Source organism: Oncorhynchus keta, chromosome 22 (assembly GCF_023373465.1).
Source record: "Oncorhynchus keta strain PuntledgeMale-10-30-2019 chromosome 22, Oket_V2, whole genome shotgun sequence".
NCBI classification, from domain to species: domain Eukaryota; kingdom Metazoa; phylum Chordata; class Actinopteri; order Salmoniformes; family Salmonidae; genus Oncorhynchus; species Oncorhynchus keta.
In genome coordinates, this window is record NC_068442.1 from 43220720 (window position 1) to 43247625 (window position 26906).

The following is a 26906-nucleotide window of genomic DNA, read 5'->3' on the forward strand; positions in this document are numbered from 1 at the left end:
CTACAGAGGATCCATTGTATCTTGTCCATTGACAGGTATCATTGACTTATGTCATCAATAATTGTCGTACATTTTTTTTTTAAATTCATTAAAAAATGTGTTATGTTAAAAGAATATCTGTTAAATAATTTTCTTACAGGGTGGCACCAGGAACTCTGGTCACAATGCAGACACAGTGGACTTATCAGAGACTCATTTCAATACCATGTCTAGACACGACAAACGTAGAACAGATAGTGATGGATCATATCACCCTTGACTTCCGCTTTTGGACATTAACAAGGCAACACTCAATCCAGGCAAAGCGCTTTTGGGGGTTCCAGGCGGGGGGGGCATTTGATTAATTGTTCAGTTTTGTGGCTTGGGAGTGGAAGCTATTAAGGAGCAGTTTGGAACTAGACTTGGCGCTCCGGTACCCATACCTACATGGAATCATAGGCAATCTTATCCACTCAGCTTGGGGGCATTCGTGACAACGATATGAGGCGAAAATGTGCATTGATGTGTGCGCCAGAGCTACCAGGCCATTAGTGAATGAAGTGCGCATTGTGCTTTAATGTTAATGTATGTATTGACTTCTAAGATTAAAATAAAGAGGAAAATCAACTGTGTACATTCCAGTCTACAGGTGATTTGTCCAAATTGGAAATGACCCTAATTACACCCCACACATGCTTACAGAAATGTCCAATGATGCACAAGAAATGACTGGCATTACAATCGGACACTGGGTTTAAAGCACATAAAGCGCAGTAAACCCACAATAAAAGTTTACATGGGTAGTGTTAGTTGTGATAATCAAATTTCAAACAGATTCTAGATTCAGTAATGTGACTTTGTAGTGTAGACGGCCGGTGCCACGCGCAGGCTCCGACGCAGCAGAGAGATGGTTTTAGATGCATCTCTCCCTGTGGTGGGGAGATAGGTTTTCCGCTACCTTCTTCAGCGCATGTCATTCGAGACTTAATTAAATAGACGGCAGTTCAGTGAGAGTGGACGGTTTGGTGAGTTGATCTGACGCATTCAAACAGCATCGAACACTCAAGATGCGTGTCCTTCTCTATTGGATTATTTTCGTGACGTCTATGGCTCCATCTGTAAGTATTTGAAGTGCTTTCTTCCACTATATGACTTACTGTACACAGATGTTGAGGACCGTATTGTGCATGCATTAGACTCTAAAAGTGTAAATAATTGCCGAAGCATTGACAATTAGGTTACACGCATGTATACAGAATAGGTTATCGCCTACGTGTTTTGGATAACTTAAAATGTCACGTGTATGATGAAGAAATACGCTGTGTACAAAACATTAAGAACACCTGCTCCTTCAATGATATAAACTGACCAGCGGAATCTAGGTGAATGCTAGGATCCCTGATTGATGTCCATTGTTAAACCCACTTCGATGAGTGTAGATGAAGGCGAGGTGACAGGTTAAAGAAGGATTTGTTTAAGCCTTGAGACAATCGAGACATGGATTGTGTATGTGTGCCATCCAGAGGGTGAATGGGCAAGACAATATTTAACTGCCTTTGAACAGGTTGTGGTAGTAGGTGCCATGCTCACAGCTTTGTGTCAAGAACTGCAACACTGCTGGGTTTTTCATGCTCAACAATTTCCAGTGTGTATCAAGGATGGTCCACCACACTCAGTGTACACATTCATGCATCCCTTTATTTTCTTTTTTGAAATATCAAACTTTGATGTAGCTGTGTATAAAAAATATATATATTATTTTTATATATAGATATTTTTCACCCCCTTTTCCTACCCGATTTTGTGGTTACGATCTTGTCTCACCGCTGCAACTCCCCAACGGCTTGGTAGAGGTGAAGGTCGAGTCATGCAGCCTCTGAAACGTGATCCGCCAAACCCGCACCTCTTAAAACCCACTCGCTTAACCCGGAAACCAGCTGCACCAATGTGTCGAAGGAAACACTGTTCAACTGATGACCGAAGTCAGTCTGAGGCAACCGGCCCACCACAAGGAGTCGCTAGAGCGTGAGGAGCCCATTATAATACATTTGAAAGACTGTAAGGAGATAGCTATATCAAATTTGAAGTGTGTGTCTGGACATGTGTTTTGCGTGCGTTTGCGTGTTTGTGTGAGTGTGGAGGGGTCTTTCATTGGTGTAATTAAATCCATGGCACGAAAGCCCCATAATGAATGAGTTTGTGCTGACACTGATTGTCTTCTAATAAGCCCTGCTCCTCCCATCCATAGGGAAATTATAATTAAAGTTATTCTTCAAGGTTAATGTTAATCACACGGGACTACGTGGTATCTGCAGAATAATGATGTGATTTATTAATTAATGTTGTTTGTGCCACAAGGCAGTCACCCTATATCCACATTTTGAAGTGGAGCCAGGCTATTAAATTAACTGTATTTCAATCATGAAATTAAAAGTAGACTGTGTGTTCCCATATAAAAGTAGGATTTGTGTTAGCCTGGTGGTCCCAGATCTGTTTGCAGACTCCTATGGCTGATGTGTGGCAATGACAATGACCATATAGCCTAGTAGTTGACAAGACAACACAATTAGATCTTGGACCACCAGGCTAGGTTTGTACTGAATTGTTGTTGGAATATACTGGTCCTATATGACCGTGTTGGCTTTCCTCTTCCTCCACATGGGTGGGCCTATGGTAGCCCCGGGGCCAGTCTGTTTGTGCTATCATGCCAACTCCTTGTCATGCCAATGACAATGTCGTGTTCAGCTTCTCAATGACAGCTATGTCGTTTGCAAGAGCACAAACAGATGGGACCAGGCTAGGCATACGGTGCTCTGATTTAACTAGAGCCAAGGGTGATGTTGTCTCCGTCAAAATTAAATGTCATCAGTGAAAATTAAATGGTGTTCTTGGCCCATTCACTTTTGCAGAGACACCTAATAAGCTATCTCTGGTCCACGACGTTAGTGTGAGTTTCTCCATGCTCATTTAACAACCTTGATTAGGAGCTCACACTAACGACATGGACCAGAGCTAAAAATAGCCAAGCAAATACTGTATGTTCAGCTTGGAGGGTTATGACTGATTCCTCTAGCCATTAGAGTCTGGTTACCAATGAACATACTTTATCTCCAAAGGTTTATGTATGTGACATCTGCCAAATTAAAACCACTAGATGTGTGTTTTACCAGCTGTTTTGTATTCCTTTCCCAAGCTAACAGTATGACAGTGTGTGTGTCCAGGATAATAATGGACAGAGTGATTACCTAACGAAGCTTGGTGGTGACAACAACAGAGTGATTACCAAACTAAGCTTGGTGGTGACAACAGAGTGATTACCAAACTGAGCTTGGTGGTGACAACAGAGTGATTACCAACCTATGTTTGGTGGTGACAACAGAGTGATTACCAAACTAAGCTTGGTGGTGACAACAGAGTGATTACCAAACTAAGTTTGGTGGTGACAACAGAGTGATTACCAAACTAAGCTTGGTGGTGACAACAGAGTGATTACCAAACTAAGCTTGGTGGTGACAACAGAGTGATTACCAAACTAAGTTTGGTGGTGACAACAGAGTGATTACCAAACTAAGCTTGGTGGTGACAACAGAGTGATTACCAACCTAAGTTTGGTGGTGACAACAGAATGATTACAAAACTAAGCTTGGTGGTGACAACAGAGTGATTACCAACCTAAGTTTGGTGGTGACAACAGAATGATTACCAAAATAAGCTTGGTGGTGACAACAGAGTGATTACCAACCTAAGTTTGGTGGTGAGATGTGACTGCTTGTCTCTTACCTTATTCCAATCCGATGACCCAAGACCTCTAAATGCAGCATAACGAGAAAGAATTCTAAACACTGATAATAATAACAACAATAATAATTATAATATGGGTCTCTCTGTTTATCTGTTCACCCTCTCCCATTCTCTCTCACTCTCTCTGTCACACATGAATTAATATACTGGAGACTATACATCTCTCTCTCTTTCCTACTTTCGTTCTTTCGTTCTCTCACTTTCTCCCCCCTCTCACTCTACAATCGCAGATTTGGCGAGAGTGGAACGTTTGATTTACCGTCTGCAGTTATTTGTCAAGAGAGCTCTCTTATTTGTCCATCTCTATGGCTGCATTCCAAATGGTGCTACAGTACCTCTCTGCCCCATGGAAACATCTGTAGAATTGCAGGAACACACACACACATCTGTCTATCTTACCCTCTCCCCAACAATTGTATCTATACTGTATATACTCTGCTCGAGTTTAGTGCTTTAGAGAACCCACTTTCTCCTCAATGGAGGTGCAGGCTGTACATAGGGATCCCTACTGTAGTCTACACTGTTGCACAGCCAGAGGTAGTAGCCTAGTATGGAATAAACATATTGCATTGAAGTGTGTGTGCTTCCTCTCTAAGCATAATAACTCAAATCCTCTCTCTCTCTCCGCTAATGTATTGCTCTCTCTCTCTCTCTATATATATATATCTCTCTCTCTCTATTTTTACTCCAATGCTTCCCACTGTTGTCTAGTTGGCTGGATGTTCTGTGGGTGGTGGACCATTCTTGATACACACAGGAAACTGTTGAGTGTGGGGGGAAAAAGCAACGTTTGCCTGACCATACCCCGTATACCCCGTTCAAAGACACTTCAATATTTAGTCTTGCCCATTCACCCTCTGAATGGCACACATACACAATCCATGTCACAATTGTCTCAATGCTTAAAAATCCTTCTTTAATCTGTCTCCTCCCCTTCATATACACTGATTGAAGTGGATTTAACAAGTGACATCAATAAGGGATTATAGCTTTCACCTGGATTAACCTGGTCAATCTATGTCATGGAAAGAGCAGGTCTTCTTAATGTTTTGGATACTCAGTGTATATTTCCTCTGTGGAATTGTGAAAATAATTATAATGCTCTGTTAGTGTAAGACCTGTTGAAAAAGACCACCTGAAATGTTAGCCTGTTTTGGTGGGATGGAGTTTTGGCCTGCCTGGTGACATCACCAGTAAATTAGTTAGTAGACCAATAAGAAAAAGAGTTCCAAACCTCTCTGCAAATAACAGCTAGTTTTCAGTTTTCCCCTCCCTGCTCAGGCCACTTCCATACAGTCCTAGCAAAATTATTTCTTAAGAAATAAGCCATAAGCCATATCCATCCATTTTTGTTTCTTTTTGACCATTTTAATTGAAAACATTTACAGTAAGATACTTAATTGTTACCCAGAAATGATTTGATCTATATTTAACCAGGCAAGTCAGTTAAGAACAAATTCTTATTTACAATGACGACCTACACCGGCCAAATTGTGCGCCGCCCTATGGGACACCCAATCACATCCAGTTGTGATACAGCCTGGAATTGAACTAGGGTGTCTATAGTAAGGCTTCTAGCACTGAGATGCAGTGTCTTAGACCACTGCACCACTCGGGAGACCCGTATTGACATACAAACTGCTACATTGAAACTTTAACCGCTCTTTATCCTCTGAAACATTTCTGTCGTCAGATTGAGACAGAAAGGCACTGCAAACAAAATAACCAGGTAACTGGGTCAAGTATTACAAAAATGACTAAAAAGTGTTTTTACCGACAAAGTTGGAAGTTGAGCATTGAACTCCACCATGATGTCTGACTGATTTTATTCAATTGTAGCACTTTGGTCTTCACATCAGAACATTTGGTCACATTTGGCAATGCACCCAGAGCGTTGGGCCAGTAACCGAAAAGTTGCTGGTTCCAATCCCCGAGCTGACAAGGTAAAAATCTGTTGTTCTGCCCCTGAGCAAGGCAGTTAAGCTGCTGTTCCCCCTGGGTGCCGAAGAATTCGATTAAAGCAGTCCCCCGCACCTCTCTGATTCAAAGGGGTTGGGTTAAATGCGGAAGACAGATTTCAGTTGTACAACAGACTAGGTATCCCCCTTCCCATACACCCTTAATATGGTATGACATCAGATTGTATTTGTCACGTGCTTTGTAAACAACAGGTGTAAACTAACAGTGAAATTCTTACTTAAGGGTCCTTTTCCAACAATGCAGAGTTAAAGATAAGACAAAAATATAAAATCAAATTAGAAATAGTGACACAAGGCATAAATAAACAGTGAATAACTATAACGAGTAAAAAATAACATGTCTATATACAGGGAGTACCAGTACTGAGTCTGTGCAGGGGTACGAGGGAATTGAGATAGCTATGTACATATTATAAGGATTTGTGAAGCATCTTTAAAGTGCTTATGAAGACGTTATGTATGCTACATAAAGCCTTTAAAAGTTGTAATGCCTAAAGTGGGACTGAAAGTTTCTATTGGGTAGCCTTCATTTGAAGAGTGAAGAATTGACAGGAAACAGGAAAACAAAATGTAACCTTTTTCAGTGACAAGACTGACATATGGGTGTGTGTATGAGAGAGACCCCGACCAACCTGTGAGTTATCTACACTTTTCTACTCCAGGGAGATTATGTCGTCGTTGTGCCTCGGCTTATCCAAAGAAATAAAGTCCTTTATCAGAATCAACGTGACCTGTTTTTTTCAAAACGACAATGATCCATTTTATAGCAACTGCCAAACCAGGAGACAATAACGTCTGGTGGGAAATATTCCCATATGGAGAATTTGACAAGCGTGTTACTGACACACACATGTTGTTATTGTTGATGATATTGTTGTAATGAAGCCAATAAGAGCAACCAGTGTAAATGCTCTACACAAACAAGTTCAAAGGTCAATTACAGTAGTGATGTGGTTAGCATTAGCTCTCTTAGCGTTTTCCAACATGTCCGACAACATGACCTGCATATTTTACAAATGTAAACATAAACCCTGAGATGATTTTAGTTGAAGTGACTATGCCACTAGCTACATCATACAGAACACACATTGCTCTCCTCTTCTGGTATCCTTTTTTCTCTACTCTTCTACCCAGAGACTTGTAATAACCTAACAGTGATCCAGACAAACACAGAGTGACTCTACTCTGCTTATGCTCAGTTCCATATTGATCCCTAGACCCTAGACCCTAACCCCTTTGCCCTACACCTTAATCCTAACCCCTAGACCCTACACCCTAGGCACTACTGTAGATCTGAGAGGAGTGGATAGATGGAACCAATAGGCCTATGGCAACCAATCAGAACCAATAGGCCAATGGCATCCAATTAGAAACAATAGACCTATTGCAACCAATCAGAACCAATAGGCCTATGGCAACCAATCAGAACCAATAGGCCTATGGCAACCAATTAGAAACAATAGACCTATGGCAACCAATCAGAACCAATAGGCCTATGGCAACCAATCAGAACCAATAGGCCTATGGCAACCAATCAGAACCAATAGGCCTATGGCAACCAATCAGAACCAATAGGCCAATGGCATCCAATTAGAAACAATAGACCTATTGCAACCAATCAGAACCAATAGGCCTATGGCAACCAATCAGAACCAATAGGCCTATGGCAACCAATCAGAACCAATAGGCCAATGGCAACCAATTAGAAACAATAGACCTATGGCAACCAATCAGAACCAATAGGCCTATGGCAACCAATCAGAACCAATAGGCCTATGGCAACCAATCAGAACCAATAGGCCTATGGCAACCAATCAGAACCAATAGGCCTATGGCAACCAATCAGAACCAATAGGCCAATGGCATCCAATTAGAAACAATAGACCTATTGCAACCAATCATAAGCGATTACCGTAACGCTGATATGTAGCCAATCCTCTCAGATTAAGACAAGTGTCTAGGGGGCGATATGGAGTTCAGAATGTGTCGGTAAAAGCCACAACTGTCCGTGTCTCAAATCTGTCTTGCCTACTACTTACTAAAAGTATAAGCTAACTATATAAGCTAACTTTTTTTGATGAATTTAAGCAAAATTCCCCAAATTAACTCCCCATGGAGAACTTCCAGAAAATTTTCGGAAATTTCCAGGAAAGTTTCCGACCCTTTGCAACCCTAGTCAAGATCGAGGGAAAGATGAACAGAGCAAAGTACAGAGAGATCCTTGATGAAAACTTGCTCCAGAGCGCTCAGGACCTTAGACTGGGGTGAAGGTTAACCTTCCAATATTACAACGACCCTAAGTGCACAGCCAAGACAACACAGGAGTAGCTTTGGGACAAGTCTCTGAATGTCCTTGAGTGGCCCAACCAGAGCCATGCCTTGAACCCAATCAAACACATCTGAAGAGACCTGAAAATAGCTGTGCAACGACGCTCCCCATCCAACCTGACAGAGCTTGAAAGGACCTGCAGAGAGGAATGGGAGAAACTCCTTAAATACAGGTGTACCAAGCTTTTAGCGTCATACCTAAGAAGAATCGAGGCTGTAATCTCTGCCAAAGATGCTTCAAAAAAGTACTGAATTAAGGGTCTGAATATTTATGTAAATGTGATATTTTCATTTTTCATTTTTAATACATTTGCAAAGAAAACAGACCTGTTTGCGCTTTGTCTTTATGGGGTATTGTGTGTAGATTGATGAGGGGGAAAAAAATCGAATCAATTTTAGAATAAGGCTGTAATATACAAAATGTGGAAAAAGTCAAGGGGTCTGCATACTTTCCAAATGCAGAGTATGTCCATCCACACAACCACTCAACATATCCTAAAACTAACAATTCCACAAACATACTCTCACACACGGAAATGGAAGAAATATGCGTGTGTTGCTTCCTCCAGTCCTCCGTTCATGCAAGCACACGCGCACACGCGCACACGAACGCAGGCACACAAAATGATTGTGGACTTCAGGAAACAGCAGAGGGAACACCCCCCTATCCACATCGATGGAACAGTAGTGGAGAGGGTAGCAAGTTTTAAGTTCCTCGGCATACACATCACAGACAAACTGAATTGGTCCACTCACACTGACAGTGTCGTGAAGAAGGCGCAGCAGCGCCTCTTCAACCTCAGGACGCTGAAGAAATTAGGCTTGTCACCAAAAGCACTCACAAACTTCTACAGATGCACATTCGAGAGCATCCTGGCGGGCTGTATCACCGCCTGGTACGGCAACTGCTCCGCCCTCAACCGTAAGGCTCTCCAGAGGGTAGTGAGGTCTGCACAACGCATCACCGGGGGCAAACTACCTGCCCTCCAGGACACCTACACCACCCGATGTTACAGGAAGGCCATAAAGATCATCAAGGACATCAACCACCCGAACCACTGCCTGTTCACCCCGCTATCATCCAGAAGGCGAGGTCAGTACAGGTGCATCAAAGCTGGGACCGAGAGACTGAAAAACAGCTTCTATCTCAAGGCCATCAGACTGTTAAACAGCCACCACTAACATTGAGTGGCTGCTGCCAACACACTGTCATTGACACTGACCCAACTCCAGCCACTTTAATAATGGGATTGATGGGAAATGATGTAAATATATCACTAGCCACTTTAAACAATGCTACCTTATATAATGTTACTTACCCTACATTATTCATCTCATATGCATACGTATATACTGTACTCTACATCATCGACTGCATCCTTATGTAATACATGTATCACTAGCCACTTTAACTATGCCACTTTGTTTACTTTGTCTACATACTCATCTCATATGTATATACTGTACTCGATACCATCTACTGTATGCTGCTCTGTACCATCACTCATTCATATATCCTTATGTACATATTCTTTATCCCCTTACACTGTGTATAAGACAGTAGTTTTGGAATTGTTAGTTAGATTCCTTGTTGGTTATCACTGCATTGTCGGAAATAGAAGCACAAGCATTTCGCTACACTCGCATTAACATCTGCTAACCATGTGTATGTGACAAATAAAATTTGATTTGATTTGATTTGAAAATGTTTTCCCCGTACCTGCTTAGCCTTGTAAAGAGCACTGTATATATTATACTTCCCACCTAGAAGATAATGGTTTCATATGTCTGGTTACTTTATCTGATCATCCAGGCACCACACAATCATCTCTGCAGGTGTAACTGAGCCTCAGATGCTTAATATTCAGGCTTTCCTAACTTGAAATTCATAAAACTCTTATCAACATTTGCATAAAATAACACACCAACAGTAACTCTTGAACCGTTCAAATTAGTCACCAAACCAACTTTCACATATTCAGGCTATCTTGTCCAAATACTTTTTAAAGAGCTGAAACAAGTCACACAATTTTACTTCATGGAAAATTACCATCTAGTTTATGTGTATATCTTAGATGCTTTTATAAAACGCAATTTATTTTTAGAAGGACTGTAGGTAAAGGGACTGTAGGTAAAGGGACTGTAAGTATAGGACTGGGTGTATAGGACTGGCTGTATAGGACTGGATGTATAGGACTGGGTGTATAGGACTGGCTGTATAGGACTGGGTGTATAGGACTGGATGTATAGGACTGGATGTATATGACTGGGTGTATATGACTGGATGTATAGGACTGGATGTATATGACTGGGTGTATAGGACTGGATGTATAGGACTGGATGTATATGACTGGGTGTATAGGACTGGATGTATAGGACTGGGTGTATAGGACTGGATGTATAGGACTGGGTGTATAGGACTGGATGTATATGACTGGGTGTATAGGACTGGATGTATATGACTGGGTGTATAGGACTGGGTGTATAGGACTGGGTGTATAGGACTGGGTGTATAGGACTGGGTGTATAGGACTGGATGTATATGACTGGGTGTATATGACTGGATGTATAGGACTGGATGTATATGACTGGGTGTATAGGACTGGATGTATAGGACTGGATGTATATGACTGGGTGTATAGGACTGGATGTATAGGACTGGGTGTATAGGACTGGGTGTATAGGACTGGGTGTATAGGACTGGATGTATATGACTGGGTGTATAGGACTGGGTGTATAGGACTGGGTGTATAGGACTGGGTGTATAGGACTGGGTGTATAGGACTGGATGTATAGGACTGGGTGTATAGGACTGGGTGTATAGGACTGGGTGTATAGGACTGGATGTATATGACTGGGTGTATAGGACTGGATGTATAGGACTGGGTGTATAGGACTGGGTGTATAGGACTGGGTGTATAGGACTGGGTGTATAGGACTGGGTGTATAGGACTGGGTGTATAGGACTGGGTGTATAGGACTGGGTGTATAGGACTGGGTGTATAGGACTGGATGTATATGACTGGGTGTATAGGACTGTACAGTAGTTATAGGCAGATAGATTGATGGAAAGATAAACTATAGTAGATAGATCCATAATCGGCATCTAATGTCAAGGTACAGGTACTTAGTAATTCAGAGCAGTCTAGGCCTAAGTTAAAGGGCTCTAAGGGTTTGCCTATGTACATATTGACTTCAGGCAACTTGGCATGACAATGACCTGCGACCCTAATTGAAACGAATGTGGCATTTAGAGAAAACTCAATGAATTAATGTCTCTCGTTCGCCCTTCCTCTCGCCTGTCTCAGTAACCTAAAACACAAGGCCAAATCTACACTGGAGTTGCTTACCAAGAAGACAGTGAATGTTCCTGAGTGGCCGAGTTTGACTTAAATATACTTTAAAATATATGTCAAGACCTGAAAATGTTTGTCTAGCAATGATCAACAACCAGTTTGACAGAGCTTGAAGAATAAAAGAAAAACAAAAAAACAGGCAAATGTTGCACAATCCAGGTTTGGAAATCTGTTAGATCTGTGACATACCTAGTGGATGTGCAATAGTACGAGGGAATTGAGGTAGACGTGTACAGTTGAGGTCAGAAGTTTACATACACTTAGGTTGGAGTCATTAAAACTCGTTTTTCAACCACTCCAAAAATATCTTGTTAAAAAACTATAGTTTTGGAAAGTCGGTTCGGACATCTACTTTGTGCATGACAAGTAATTTTTCCAACAATTGTTTACAGACATTATTTCACTTATAATTCACTGCATCACAATTCCAGTGGGTCAGACGTTTACATACGCTAAGTTGACTGTGCCTTTAAACAGCTTGGAAAATTCCAGAAAATGAATTAATGGCTTTAGAAGCTTCTGATAGGCTAATTGACATAATTTGAGTCAATTGGAGGTGTACCTGTGTATGTATTTCAAGGCCTACCTTCAACCTCGGTGCCTCTTTGCTTGACATCAGGGGAGAATCAAAAGAAATCAGAAAAGACCTTGGAAAACAAATTGTAGACCTTCACAAGTCTGGTTCATCCTTGGGAGCAATTATCAAACTCCTGAAGGTACCATGTTCATCTGTACAAACAATAGTATAAACACCATGGGACCACGCAGCTGTCATACTGCTCAGGAAGGAGATGCGTTCTGTCTCCTAGAGATGAAAGTACTTTGGTGCGAAAAGTACAAATCAATCCCAGAACAACAGCAAAGGACCCTGTGAAGATGGTGGAGGAAACAGGTACAAAAGTATCTATATCCACAATAAAACCAGTCCTATATCGACAAAACCTGAAAGACCTCTCAGCAAGGAAGAAGCCACTGCTCCAAAACCGACTTAAAAAAGCCAGACTACGGTTTGCAACTGCACATGGGGACAAAGATCGTACTTTTTGGAGAAATGTCGTCTGGTCTGATGAAACAAAAATAGAACTGTTTGGCCATAATGACCATCATTATGTTTGGAGGAAAAAGGGGGAGGCTTGCACGCCGAAGAACACCATGCCAACCGTGAAGCACATCGTCATGTTGTCGGGGTGCTTTGCTGCAGGAGGAACTGCTTTGCTGCAGAAGGAACTGCTACACTTCACAAAATAGATGGCATCATGAGGTATGAAAATTATGTGGATATATTGAAGCAACATCTCAAGACATCAGTCAGGAAGTTAAAGCTTTGTCGCAAATGGGTCTTCCAAATGGACAATGACCCCAAGCATACTTCCAAAGTTGTGGAAAAATGGCTTAAAGGACAACAAAGTCAAGGTATTGGAGTGGCCATCACAAAGCCCTGACCTCAAACCTATAGAAATTTTGTGGGCAGAACTGAAAAAGCATGTGCGAGCAAGGAGGCCTACAAACCTGTTTCAGTTACACCAGCAATCCTACCAAATACTAATTGAATGTATGTAAACTTCTGTCCCACTGGGAATGTGATAAAAGAAATAAAAGCTGAAATAAATCATTATCTCTACTATTATTCTGACATTTTACATTATTTAAATAAAGTGGTGATCCTAACTGACCTAAGACAGGGAATTTTTACTGGGATTAAATGTCAGGAATTGTGGAAAAACTGAGTCTAAATGTAGTTGGCTAAGGTGTATGTAAACTTCTGACTTGAACTGTACATATAGGTAGAGGTAAAGTGACTAGGAAATGGGATAGATAATAAACAGTAGCAGCAGCTTATGTGATGAGTCAAAAGGGCCAATGCAGATGGTCCAGGTAGCTATTGGTCAACTATTTAACTAACCATTTATAGCAGTCTTATAGCTTGGGGATAGAAGCTGTTCAGGGTTCTGTTGGTCTTGTTGGTTCATTTTCCTTTCTCTGACATTTGGGATACAGACTCTGTCAATGTCAAGGTGTTTTATGTTCTTTTTTTCCTTGGGAATAGCCACCTTCAAATTTCAAAAATGTCATTTCATCTGGGTGCACTTAAAATGAATAATAAAATGTGCAGACATCTCAGCTGGTAGATAACATTCATTCCTTTCTTCAATCGCCATTCAGGTGGGTTTCTGGAGGGAGACGTGAGTGTTCTTCCATACACTTAAGAGAAGAATAATTGTTTTTTTTCTATGGTTTCAACTTTTGGTTCAATATTTGCCTCACTTTCTGTTTCTCTTTCTCTCCCCGACCCATCTCTCTCGCCAGGATCTGTCCAGTCTGCACCCAGACTGCGAGTATATATTACAGCTGGAGAGAGAGGAGCGGCATTGTCTTCAATACATCGCAGAGCATGACAACAACCACAGTACACTAGGTATCCGTGACTATCGTCTTAGAATGAGCCATTACATTTTCTCACTCTCCAGTTTACTGCTCATCTCAATGAATAGTCAGTCATAATATGATATATAGTATGTTCACATGTAAACATGAGCGTCTGGCATTGAATAAATGGTTTATAGACAATAGTTTGTTGAAAGAGCAGATTCCAAAACAATTCTAGTGTAAAAGTAGTAAGTCTATTATAAAATGTCAAAAGAGAGCAGCTACAGTGCATGGTTGAGGTGAACTATCCCTTTAAGGCCTATATACAGTGCATAGTTGAGGTGAGCTATCCATTTAAGGTCTATATACAGTGCATTCATAAAGTATTCAGACCCCTTCCATTTTTTCACATTTTGTTACATTACAGCCTTATTATAAAATGGATTAAAATACTTTCCCCCCCCCATCATCAATCTACACACAATACCCCACAATGATAAATAGAAAAACAGGTTTTTGCAAATGTATAAAAATAAAAAAAAACAGAAATACATGATTTACATAACAATTCAGACCCTTTGCTATGAGACTCGAAGTTGAGCTCAGATGCATCATGTTTCCATTGATCATCCTTGAGATTTTTCTACAACTTGGAGTCCACCTGTGGTAAATTCAATTGTTTGGACATGATTTGGAAAGGCACACACCTGTCTATATAAGGTCCCACAATTGACGGTGCATGTCAGCGCAAAAACCAAGCCATGAGGTCGAAGTGACCAAGAACCCAATGGTCAATCTGACAGAGATTCAGAGTTCGTCTTTGGCGATGGGAGAACCTTCCAGAAGGACAATCATATCTGCAGCACACCACCAATCAGGCCTTTATGGTAGAGTGGCCAGACAGAAGCCACTCCTCAGTAAAAGGCACATGACAGCCCGCTTGGAGTTTGCCAAAAGTCACCTAAAGGTCTCCAGACCATGAGAAACAAGATTCTCTGGGCTGATGGAATCAAGATTGAACTCTTTGGCCTGAATGCCAAGCATCATGTCTGGAGGAAACCTGGCACCATCCCTATGGTTAAGCATGGTGGTGGTAGCATGGGGGATGTGGGGATGTTTTTCAGCGGCAGGGACTGTCAGGGAAAGATTAATAGAGCAAAGAGATCCTTGATGAAAACCTGCTCCAGAGCGCTCAGGACCTCAGACTGGGGTGAAGGTTCACCTTCAATGAGGACAACGACAATAAGCACACAGCCAAGACAAGGCCGGAGTGGCTTCGGGACAGGTCTCTGAATGTCCTTGAGTGGCACAGCGCAGAATGCTCAATGAGGTTAAGATGAATCCTAGACTAACAGAAATCTCTGGAACATGCTAACATCTCTGTTGACGAGTCTACGATACGTAAAACACTAAACAAAAATGGTGTTCTATGGGAGGACACCATGGAAGAAGCCACTGCTGTCCAATAAAAACATTGCTGCACTTCTGAAGTTTGTATAAGTGCACCTGGATGTTCCACAGCGCTACTGGAAAAATATTCTCTGGACAGATGAAACTACAGTTGAGTTGTTTGGAAGGAACTCACAACACTATGTAAGGAGAAAAAAGGGCACAGCACACCAAACATCAAAACCTCATCCAACTGTAAAGTATGGTGGAGGGAGCATCAGGGTTTGGGGCTGCCTCAGGGCCTGGACAGCTTGCTATCATCGACAGAGAAATTAATTCCCAAGTTTATCAAGACATTTTGCAGGAGAATGTTAGGCTATCTGTCTGCCAATTGAAGCTCAACAGAAGTTGAGTGATGCAACAGGACAACAACCTAAAACACAGAAGTAAATCAACAACAGAATGGCTTCAACAGAATAAAATACGCCTTCTGGAGTGGCCCAGTCAGAGTCCTGACCTCAACCCGATTGAGATGCTGTGGCATGACCTCAATAGAGGACGTTCACACCAGACGTCCCAAGAATATTGCTGAACTGAAACAGTTTTGTAAAGAGGAATGGTCCAAAATTCCTCCTGACCGTTGTGCAGGTCTGATCCGCAACTACAGAAATGTTTGGTTGAGGTTATTGCTGCCAAAGGAGGGTCAACCCAAAAAATCTAACATTTGGCATCGTCTTCACCATCACTCCACCCCTATCCGATGGCCAGTGCAAGTATCAACCACATTGCATCCAACACCTCCAAGGGTTCACATACTTTTTCCACCCTGCACTGTGAATGTTTTCATGGTGTGTTCAATAAAAATATGAAAACGTCTAATTGTTTTTGTGTTATTAGTAGCTTTATGAATGAATGTACTGTAGACTAGACATCATCTCCCTCTCTCTCTCTCTCTCTCTCTCTCTCTCTCTCTCTCTCTCTCTCTGGAAGGTTGTCTACCGTTCTGGGACTCTGTGGTGTGCTGGCCATATGCTGCAGTTGGGGAGATGATCAACACAACCTGTCCTGCTGTCTTCTCTTTTTGGGGGAATAACACAGGTGCAGGTGACATTTGTGTATCAGTTCACATAGTGGGTGGAGATGTACTTATGTGTATGTGACAGTACTGTATAACCTTTGGCCTCTACCTCAGCAGGGTCAGTCAGCAGAAACTGCACCAGCATCAGATGGTCGCGACCCTTCCCCCCGTACCACACAGCCTGTAGTGTGGGCGACGACGTTCCCATTCCAGAGGTGAAAGAGAGTTTAGAGATAAGGTTCAGGGGTAGGGTTGCGAAGGGAGAGTATATTACTGGAAATTTACCAGTAAACAACCAGAATTTTGGTAACTTTCAAGGAATATATGAATTTATCGATGACATCTAGTGGCCTTTTTTGGTATTTATTACAAAATTATTACAAGAGTCTGTAATTATCTCTGGCCCTCTGTGTGGCCCCATCACATGTAAAATACATATAACATCAAATAAGATTATTTAAAAATGTAAAATACCATGATAAAGCTGTAAACATTATCCTAAATATAAACCATCAATGTAGTGAACACCATTGGTTTTCAGGGTTTCATAGTGAAATAAATAGTATGGTGTTTAATATGTCAATGTTGTAAATGTTTTGGGGCCAAACTGGTGGCAGTTGTGAAAAAAAACTATAGTTGGAAATCTCATTCAAGTCATGGGACTGATATTATCATCATGAGCAAAAGCAATTGGTTTTCTACCCAAAGTTGCAAAGACAATTTTATAAAACACAAGAGACCAGAAAAATAAATAAAATGGTGTGGTGGCAGTAGCAGGAACAGCGACATCTAGTGGGAAACACTTGGTACTTCCACACTCATTTATGGTAAAGATTGCAAGTGACTTCAATGGCTAATTTCTCTGAACAGGGGGGATGAAAATCACCATGTTCAAAGGGAGTGCATTACAAAGGTTGAAGTATCAATACTCTAAGCAACAGCTCCATAATACTTTCAATCAATCAAATGTATTTAAAAAGCCCTTCTTACATCAACAGTTGTCACAAAGTGCTTATAGGTAAACCTAGCCTAAAAGCACAAAGAGCAAGCAATGCAGATACAGTAGATGCACGGTGGCAAGGGAAAAAAAACTAGAAAGCAGGAACCTCGCTGTGCCTGTGGAGATTAAAAGAGTACATGTAAATTAAGACTAGACTGTTCCTCAAGATGTTCAAACGTTCCTAGATGACCAGCAGTGTCAAATAATAATTACAGTGGTTATAGAGGGTGTAATAGGTCAGCACCTCAGGAGTAAATGTCAGTTGGCTTTTCATAGCCGAGCATTCAGAGGTCGAGACAGCAGATGTGGCAGAGAGAGATGGAGGGTTAAAACATCAGTTCCGGGATAAAGTAGCAGGTCCGGTGAACAGGTCCGGAGAACAGGTCCGGTGAACAGGTCCGGTGAACAGGTCCGGTGAACAGGTCCGGTTCCATAGCAGCAGGCAGAACAGCAGAAAGGTCGACTGGGGAAGGGGACAGTCAGGAGTTGTCAGGCCAGGTTGTCCTGAGGCATGGTCCTAGGGCCTAGGTCCTCTGCGAGCGAAGAGAGAGATGGAAGAATTAGAGGAAGCATGCTTAAGATCACACAAGAAACCAGATCAGGCAGGAAAATTTCACCAGATAAAACAGACTAACTCTTTGGGGGGGTGTAACGTCAGTGACTTGACTCCTGTCAAGACTTGATGCACCCCTCCTAGGGACGGCATGGGAGAGCACTATAGCAAGCCAGTGACTCAGCAGTGACCCCCTGCTCTTAAATATAAGTAAAACTAAATGCATTCAACCGATCACTGCCTGCACCTGCCCGCCCGTCCAGCATCACTACTCTGGATAGTGTTTCAGGAATGATTATCTTATCTGTTTCTAACTACAGAAACGATTTCAGAATAATCTGAGTGGGTGTCATGGCTTGCTGAAATGACATGGAATTACCCCAGAGCCTCAAAGCTGATCTAGGATCAGGTCCCCCTGTTCATATAATTGTACTTATTATGATCTAAAATAGAGAACTGATCCTAAATGAGCACCCGTACTCTGAGAGGCTTCATTAGTACAGGTCCTGGTGTCAAGTGGGAGTGCCGATATAAGATCGGTTTGTTTTTAGATCATAATGAACAAAAGTATATGGACACGGTGAAGCTGATCTTAGATCAGTTCCACTACTCTGAGCCTGAATATGGGTTCTGATCTCTATGTGAAACCTATGCAGGATTCCTACTTTGCCACTGTCAAGCTGATCTACACCATCGGCTACGGCACCTCCCTGGTCTTCCTCTTCATCGCCGTGGTGATCCTATTGCTCTTCAGGTAGGAGGCGGTCAAAGGTCACAACAGGAGATTGTTTTGAGGTTGTTGTTGGGTGAAGAAAAATAATGGCTAGAATTGGGGGGCATACTAAAGCCGAGTGGTATAATTTATGATCTCAGTAACAAACACCTGCTAAGGCCAGCACGCACTCTATCTCTCTATCTCTCTCTCTTTCTCTCTGTCAATTCAATTTCAATTTAAGGGCTTTATTGGCATGGGAAACATATGTTAACATTGCCAGAGCAAGTGAAGTAGATAAACAAAAGTGAAATAAACAATTAACAGTAAAAATTACACTTCCAAAAGAATAAAGACATTCAAATGTCATATTATGTGCAAATAGTTAAAGTACAAAAGGGAAAATAAATAAATACACATACAGAAGTTTCAAAACAATAAAGACATTACAAATGTCATATATATATATATATACATACAGTGTTGTAATGATGTACAAATGGTTAAAGAACACAGTGGAAAATAAATAAGCATAAATATGGGTTGTATCTACAATGGTGTTTGTTCTTCACTGGTTGCCCTTTTCTTGTGGCAACAAGTCAGATATTCTGCCACTGTGTACTCTCTGTTTAGGGCCAAATAGCATTCTAGTTTGCTCTGTGTTTTGTTATTTCTTTCCAATGTGTCAAGTTCAGATTTTTTTGTTTTCTCATGATTTTGTGTTGTTGTCCTGGGGCTCTGTGGGGTGTGTTTGTGAACAGAGCCCCAGGACCATCTTGATTAGGGGACTCTTCTCAACACATTATTGTTTCTAAACCTGAGGCTCCCCTATTGTTGTACTATTCTCCTTGACCTCATTTTAATGTCTTTCAATTGTTGGTTGAGAAGTGTGGTCCTTCGTCCTGACAGTGTTTTGTGTGTGTGTGTGTGTGTGTGTGTGTGTGTGTGTGGTCCGTTGTCCTAACAATGTTTTGTGTGTGTGTCCTCTGTCCTGACGGTGTTGTGGGTGTGTGTTCTTTGTCCTGATGGTGTTGTGTGTGTAATCTGTTGTCCTGACAGGGTTGTGTGTGTGTGTGTGTGTGTGTGTGTGTGTGTGTGTGTGTGTGTGTGTGTGTGTGTGTGTGTGTGTGTGTGTGTGTGTGTGTGTGTGTGTGTGTGTGTGTGTGTGTGTGTGTGTGTGTAGTCCTTTTGTATTTGTATTTATTATGGATTAGCTGTTTCCCATTAGCAGTTGCCAAGGCAGCAGCAACTCTTCCTGGGGTCCAGCAAAATTAAGGCAGTTATACATTTTAAAAACATTACAATACATGCTCCGAGTGGCGCAGCGGTCCAAGGCACTGCATCTCAGTGCAAGAAGCATCACTACAGTCCCTGGTTCGGATCCAGGCTTTATCACATCCGGCTGTGATTGTGAATCCCATAGGGCGGCGCACAATTGGCCCAGCGTCGTCCGGGTTTGGCTAGGGTAGGCCATCATTGTAAATAAGAATTTGATCTTAACAGTTAAATAAAGGTTAAATATAAAATCATTACAGATTTCACAACATAAATGTGTGCCCTCAGGCCTCCACTCTACTACCACATATCTACAACACAAAATCCATGTGTGTATAGTGTGTATGTTATCATGTGTTTGTATGCATGTTTCTATGTTTGTGTTGCTTCACAGTCCCCACTGTTCCATAAGGTGTATATTTATCTGTTTTTTAAATCTAATTTTACTGCTGGCATGAGTTACTTGATTGGAATAGAGTTCCATGTAGTCATGGCTCTGTAGTACTGTGGGCCTCCCATAGTCTTCTGGACTTGGGGACTGTGAAGAGGCCTCTTGTGGCATGTCTTGTGGGGTATGGATGGGTGTCCAGGCTGTGCGCCAGTAGTTCAAACAGACAACTCAGTGCATTCAACATGTCAATACCTCTCACAAATACAAGTAGTGATGAAGTCAATCTCTCCTCCACTTTGAACCAGGAGAGATTGACATGCATATTATTCATGTTAGCTCTCTGTGTTCATCCAAGTGCCAGCTGTGCTGCCCTGTTCTGAGCCATTTGCAATGGCACCTCTTTGTGGCACCTGACCCCATGACTGAACAGTAGTCAAGGTGCGACAAAACTAGGGCCTGTAGGACCCACCTTGTTGATAGTGCTGTTAAGAAGGTAGAGTAGCGCTTTATTATAGAAAGACTTCTCCCCATCTTAGCTGCTGTTGTATCAATATGCTTTGACCATGACAGTTTACAATCCAGGGTTACTCCAAGCAGTTTAGTCACCTCAACTTGCTCAATTTCCATATTATTTAGTGAATGATGTGCCAAATACAATGCTTTTAGTTCTTGAAATATTTAAGACTAACTTATTCCTTGCCATGCATTCTGAAACTTACTGCAGCTCTCTGTTAAGTGTTGCTGTCATTTCAGTCACTTGTGGTACAGTAGATGTGTATAGCGTTGAGTCATCCGCATATATACACACTGGCTTTACTCAAAGAAAGTGGCATGTCGTTAGTAAAGTTTCAAAAAGACAGCTGCCCTGGGGAATCCCTGATTCTACCTGGATGAGAGGCTTCCATTAAAGAACACCCTCTGTGTTCTGTTAGACAGGTAACTCTTTATCTACATTATAGCAGGGGGTCTAAAGCCATAATACATACGTTTCTCCAGCAACAGACTATGATCTATAATGTCAAAAGCCGCACTGAAGTCTAACAAAACAGCCCCCACAATTTTTTTATAATCAATTTCTCTCAGCCAATCATCAGTCATTTGTGTACATGCTGTTCTTGTTGGATGTCCTTCCCTATAAGTGTGCTGAATGTCTTGTCAATTTCTTTACTGTAAAATAGCATTTTACCTGGTCAAATACAATTTTTACTAAGGGTTGGTAACAGGCTGATTGGTCGGCTATTTGAGCCAGTAAAGGAGGCTTTTACTATTCTTAGGTAGGGGAATAACTTTTGCTTCCCTCCAGGCCTGAGGGCACACACTTTCTAGTAGGCTTAAGTTGAAGATTGTCCTGATGGTGTGTGGTCCTTGGTCCTGACCGTGCTTTGTGTTTGCCCTGTGGTCCTTGGTCCTGACCGTGCTTTGTGTTTAACCTGTGGTCCTTGGTCCTGACCGTGCTTTGTGTTTGCCCTGTGGTCCTTGGTCCTGACCGTGCTTTGTGTTTGCCCTGTGGTCCTTGGTCCTGACTGTGCTTTGTGTTTAACCTGTGGTCCTTGGTCCTGACCCTGCTTTGTGTTTAACCTGCGGTCCTTGGTCCTGACCGTGTTCTGTGGTTCTTCCCAGGAGGCTTCACTGTGCAAGGAACTATATTCACATCCAGCTGTTTGTCACCTTCATGCTAAAGTCGGTGGCTGTGTTCATCAAGGACGCCACACTATTCGCCAGCGACGACACCAACCACTGCACCCTCTCCACCGTAAGCCAACCACTGCACCCTGTTATCCATAAATCAACCAATGCACCCTGTCCACCGTAAATCAACCACTGCACCTTCCACGTTACCTCTCTTTCTCAATCTTCCTTCCCATGCCCTCTCTCTCTCTCTGATTGTCTTTCTCAATGATCTCTTCCCTGGTTTTCCCCTCTCTCCAGGCAGCCTGTAAGGCATCAGTGGCCTTCTGTCACTACTGTGTCATGACTAACTTCTTCTGGCTCCTGGTTGAGGCCCTCTACCTCAACTCACTGCTCCTCTCCTCCTTCCACCACTACCGTCGTTGCCTCTGGGGCTTTGGCCTGCTGGGCTGGGGTAAGCACTATCCACCTCGCCCCTGTCTGTCTGTAGTAATTCCTTTAGTTCATTTAAGAGCCATTTGTTTATGTGGCTTGGGTTCGTGGTGTGTCACTAATCAAATCCTGTTTGATGTCCATTCCACTATGCGCTTTTAGAATGAATTCAAATGAACTCAAACTGTGCAAAACAAAACATCACTTGCTTACTATTTTTAAATGGCACAAATAACTCTCTAGATATGAGTAAACCTTCATTATGGAACAATCTAAGTTAAACTTAGTGGCCTGTGGCAAATCTCACTGGTATTTTGGATTGGATTAAGAGTTGAATAATATCCCCCCATGCTGTTTAGTGCTGCATGCTTATTACAGTTATTAATCATCTGAGATACATCTTTTTTCTTCGACGAGGTGCCTCCTTGATATGCATATGAATCAAGAGATTGATAATGAATAGTTCTGCCACCATTTCTCCCGCAATCGGATCATGATGCACATTCTGCTGAGATGTGAACAGTAGGTGTTTCCCACTCAGTTAATGAAATGCTTAAATACATTACTTTTACCATTTCAATGCTTGGTCCTTAGACATTCAGGTGTATTTAACTGAAGCAGAATGGGGAGTAGGTTACCGAGAAGTTCTAGTAAAACCTGTCCAGCTACTGCAAGTAGTACTTAGTTCTATGTTCTCCATAATGACTCAGTAAGTGCTACATCTCAGCATATAATTGTTACATCCCACCGTCTAGTCCAAAATGTACATCTTATTTTCTATAATTACTATATGTCACTCATGTTCAGCCAAACAGCACATTCCATCTTCACAAACGTTTACATTTGCCTCCACTCATTACATTAACACACATGAACATGTTTCCTTTTCAAGTTGATTCTTGGCCTTCATTTTTTAGGTGTACCCATCATCTTCACAGTCATATGGATTGGATCCAGGGTGTATTTTGAGGATACTGAGTGAGTATTACTCTGTCATTCTCTCACAGTACTGTATAGTGCATTTGGAAAGTATTCAGACCCCTTCACATTTTTACATTACAACCTTATTCTAAAATTGATAAAAATGATTTATTTTCCTCAAACTACACACAATAAATACCCCATAAGGACAAAGCAAAAACAGGTTGTAACGGGTGTCGTCTTCTGAAGAGGAGGAATCGGACCAAAGCGCAGCGTGGTAAGTGTTCATGACTTTTTATTAAACAGAACACTGAAACAAAAATGACAAAGTGAATAAACGAAACCGAAACAGTCCTGTCAGGTGCAAAACACTAAACAGAAAACAACTACCCACAAAACCTCGATGGGAAAAAGCTACCTAAGTATGGTTCCCAATCAGAGACAACGATAGTCAACTGTTCCTGATGGAGAACCATACCCGGCCAAAACAAAGAAATACAAAACATAGAAAAAAGAACATAGAATGCCCACCCAAATCACACCCTGACCAAACCAAAATAGAGACATAAAAAGCTCTCTAAGGTCAGGGTGTGACACAGGTTACAAAAAAAAAAAAAAAAAAAAAATCTAAACTCAGCAAAAAAATGAACGTCCCTTTTTCAGGACCCTGTCTTTCAAAGATAATACGTAAAAATTCATTGTGAAGGGTTTAAACACTGTTTCCCATGCTTGTCCAATGAACCATAAACAATTCATGAACATGCACCTGTGGAACGGTCGTTAAGACACTAACAGCTTACAGACGGTAGGCAATTAAGGTCACAGTTATGAAAACTTAGGACACTAAAGAGGCCTTTCTACTGACACTGAAAAACACCAAGATCCCTGCTCATCTGCAAGAACATACCTAAGACATTCTGCAAGGAGACATGGGGACTGCAGATGTGGCCAAAGCAATAAATTGCAATGTCCGTACTGTGGGATGCCTAAGACAGCGCTATATGGAAACAGGACGGACAGCTGATCATCCTAGCAGTGACAGACCACGTGTAAACACCTACACAGGATTGGTACATCCAAACATCACACCTGCGGGACAGGGAGAAAATGGCAACAACTGCCTGAGTTACACCAGGAAGGCACAATCCCTGAATCAGTGCTCAGACTGTCTGCAATAGGCTGAGAGAGGCTGGACTGAGGGCTTGTAGGCCTGTTGTAAGGCAGGTCCTCACCAGACATCACTGGCAACAACGTCACCTATGGACACAAACCCACCGTCGCTGGACCAGGCAGCACTGGCAAAAAGTGCTCTTCACTGACGAGTTGCGGTTTTGTCTCACCAGGGGTGATAGTCGGATTCGCGTTTATCGTTGAAAGAATATGCGTTACACCAAGGCCTGTACTCTGGAGTGGGATCGATTTGGTGGTGGAGGGTCCGTCATGGTCTGGGGCGGTGTGTCACAGCATCATCGGACTGAGCTTATTGTCATGGCAGGCAATCTCAACGCTGTGCTTTACAGCGAAGATATCCTCCTCCCTCATGTGGTACCCTTCCTGCAGGCCCATCCTGACATGACCCTCCAACATGACAATGCCACCAGCCATACTGCTCGTTCAGTGAGTGATTTCCTGCAAGACAGGAATGTCAGTGTTCTGCTATGGCCAGCGAGGAGCCCGGATCTCAATCCCGTTGAGCACTGGGACCTGGGACCTGTTGAATTGAAGGGTGAGGGCAAGGGCCATTCCCCCCAGAAATGTCCGGGAACTTGCAGGTGCCTTGGTGGAAGAGTGAGGTAACATCTCACAGCAAGAACGGGCAAATCTGGTTCAGGCCATGAGGAGGAGATGCACTGCAGTACTTAATGCAGCTGGTGGCCACACCAGATACTGACTGTTACTTTTGATTTATTTTGACCCCCCACCCTTTGTTAAGGGACACATTATTCACATAGTCACATGTCTGTGGAACTTGTTCAGTTTATGTTTCAGTTGTTGAATCTTGTTATGATTATACAAACATTTACACATGTTCAGTTTGCTGAAAATAAACGCAGTTGACAGTGAGAGGAAGTTTCTTTTTTTGCTGAGGTTACATACTGTTAGTATTCATACCCTTTGCAATGAGAATTGAAATTGAGCTCAGGTGCATCCTGTTTCCATTAATCATCCTTGCAATGTTTTTACAACTTAATTGGAGTCCACCTCCAATTAAGAGCTCAGAGACAGGATTGTGTTGGTACCCCTACCAGATCTGGGTAGGTGTACCAAAGTATTTCTGCAGCATTGAAGGTCCCCAAAAACACAGTGGCCTTCATCATTCTTAAATGGAAGAAGTTTGGAACCACAAAGACTCTTCCTAGAGCTGGCGACCCGGGTAAACTGAGCAATCGGGGGAGAAGGGCCTTGGTGTGACCAAGAACCCAATGGTCACTCTGACAGAGCTTCAGAGTTCCTCTGTGGAGATGGGAGAACCTTGCAGAAGGACAACCATCTCTTCAGCACTCCACCAATCAGGCCTTTATGGTAGAGTTGCCAGACGGGAGCCACTCCACAGTAAAAGACACATGACAGCCCACTTGGGGCAAAGGTTCACCTTCCAACAGGACAACAACCCTAAGCACACAGCCAAGACAATGCAGGACTGGCTTCGGGACAAGTCTCTGAATGTCCCTGAGTGTCTCAGCCAGTGGCCAGACTTGAACCGGATCTCTGGAGAAACCTGTAAATAGCTGTGCAGCAACGCTCCCTATCTAACCTGACAGAGCTGGAGAGGATCTGCAGAGAAGTATGGTAGAAAGTCTTCAGATACAGGTGTGCCAAGCTTTTAGCGTCATACCCAAGAAGACTCGAGGCTGTAATTGCTAACAAAGGTGCTTCAACAAAGTACTGTGTAAAGGGTCTGAATACTTATGTAAATGTCAAGTTTATTTTTAATACATTTGCAAAAATGTCTACATCTGTTTTTGCTTGGTCATTATGGGGTATTGTATTGTGTGTAGATTTATGAGGGTGAAAAATATATGTAATACCTTTTAGAATAAGGCTATAATGTAACAAAATGTGGAAAAAGTCAAGGGATCTGAATACTTTCCGAATGCACTGTATACCTGATAACCCAAATCGGATCCTGTCCTCAATTGAAGCCATTTTCTTTCCTCTGGAAAATGTGCTACTCACTATTCTCAGTAGGGTTGTACTGTCAGTGTTTACATGGAACTATAATAATCACTGAGAAAGACTCTAGTGACTCTTACTCCCACCAGAGAGTTCTGTCTGACCGGTCGTTCGCATCTCCTCCTATAGATGCTGGGACATCAATGAGGACTCCCCCTATTGGTGGATCGTAAAAGGGCCAATTGTTGTTTCTATCGGGGTGAGTAGACCCTACAGGGGTGCAGTCATACACAATGTGTCATATTTTAAAGGGAGATACTTACTCATTATAGGCCATTTATATCATGGCATTGTTCAATACTCCTTTCTGACTAGCTTGAAGGGCATTCTAGAGTACACATTATTTAAAGTGGAACTTAAAGCATTAACTACTTTGCAGATATTAAACAAACAAACAATCATAATATCAGTCAAAAATATATAATTCCCAGTTTATGCCTCAAAACCAACTTTAAGAGGTTATAAAAATAGGTTATATTTCACAAATTCCATGACGTACAGTAAGACATTGTTGGCAGAATAGATGGATGCAGTTCAATGCA

The 26906-nt window shown here is 42.1% G+C and overlaps 1 protein-coding gene across 1 annotated transcript in view; it reads left to right on the forward strand.

Annotated features, from left to right (window-relative positions):
* The first annotated feature begins 13303 nt into the window (after positions 1 to 13303).
* Positions 13304 to 26906, forward strand: part of LOC118400677 (growth hormone-releasing hormone receptor-like) — a 41235-nt gene continuing 27632 nt past the window's right edge. Inside the window, exons 1-9 of the mRNA XM_052475809.1 lie at positions 13304 to 13318; positions 13751 to 13859; positions 16190 to 16303; positions 16401 to 16492; positions 18487 to 18584; positions 21829 to 21961; positions 22138 to 22291; positions 23187 to 23247; positions 26494 to 26563. Coding sequence (XP_052331769.1) covers positions 13304 to 13318; positions 13751 to 13859; positions 16190 to 16303; positions 16401 to 16492; positions 18487 to 18584; positions 21829 to 21961; positions 22138 to 22291; positions 23187 to 23247; positions 26494 to 26563 — 846 coding nt within the window. The remainder of the gene's footprint in view (positions 13319 to 13750; positions 13860 to 16189; positions 16304 to 16400; positions 16493 to 18486; positions 18585 to 21828; positions 21962 to 22137; positions 22292 to 23186; positions 23248 to 26493; positions 26564 to 26906) is intronic.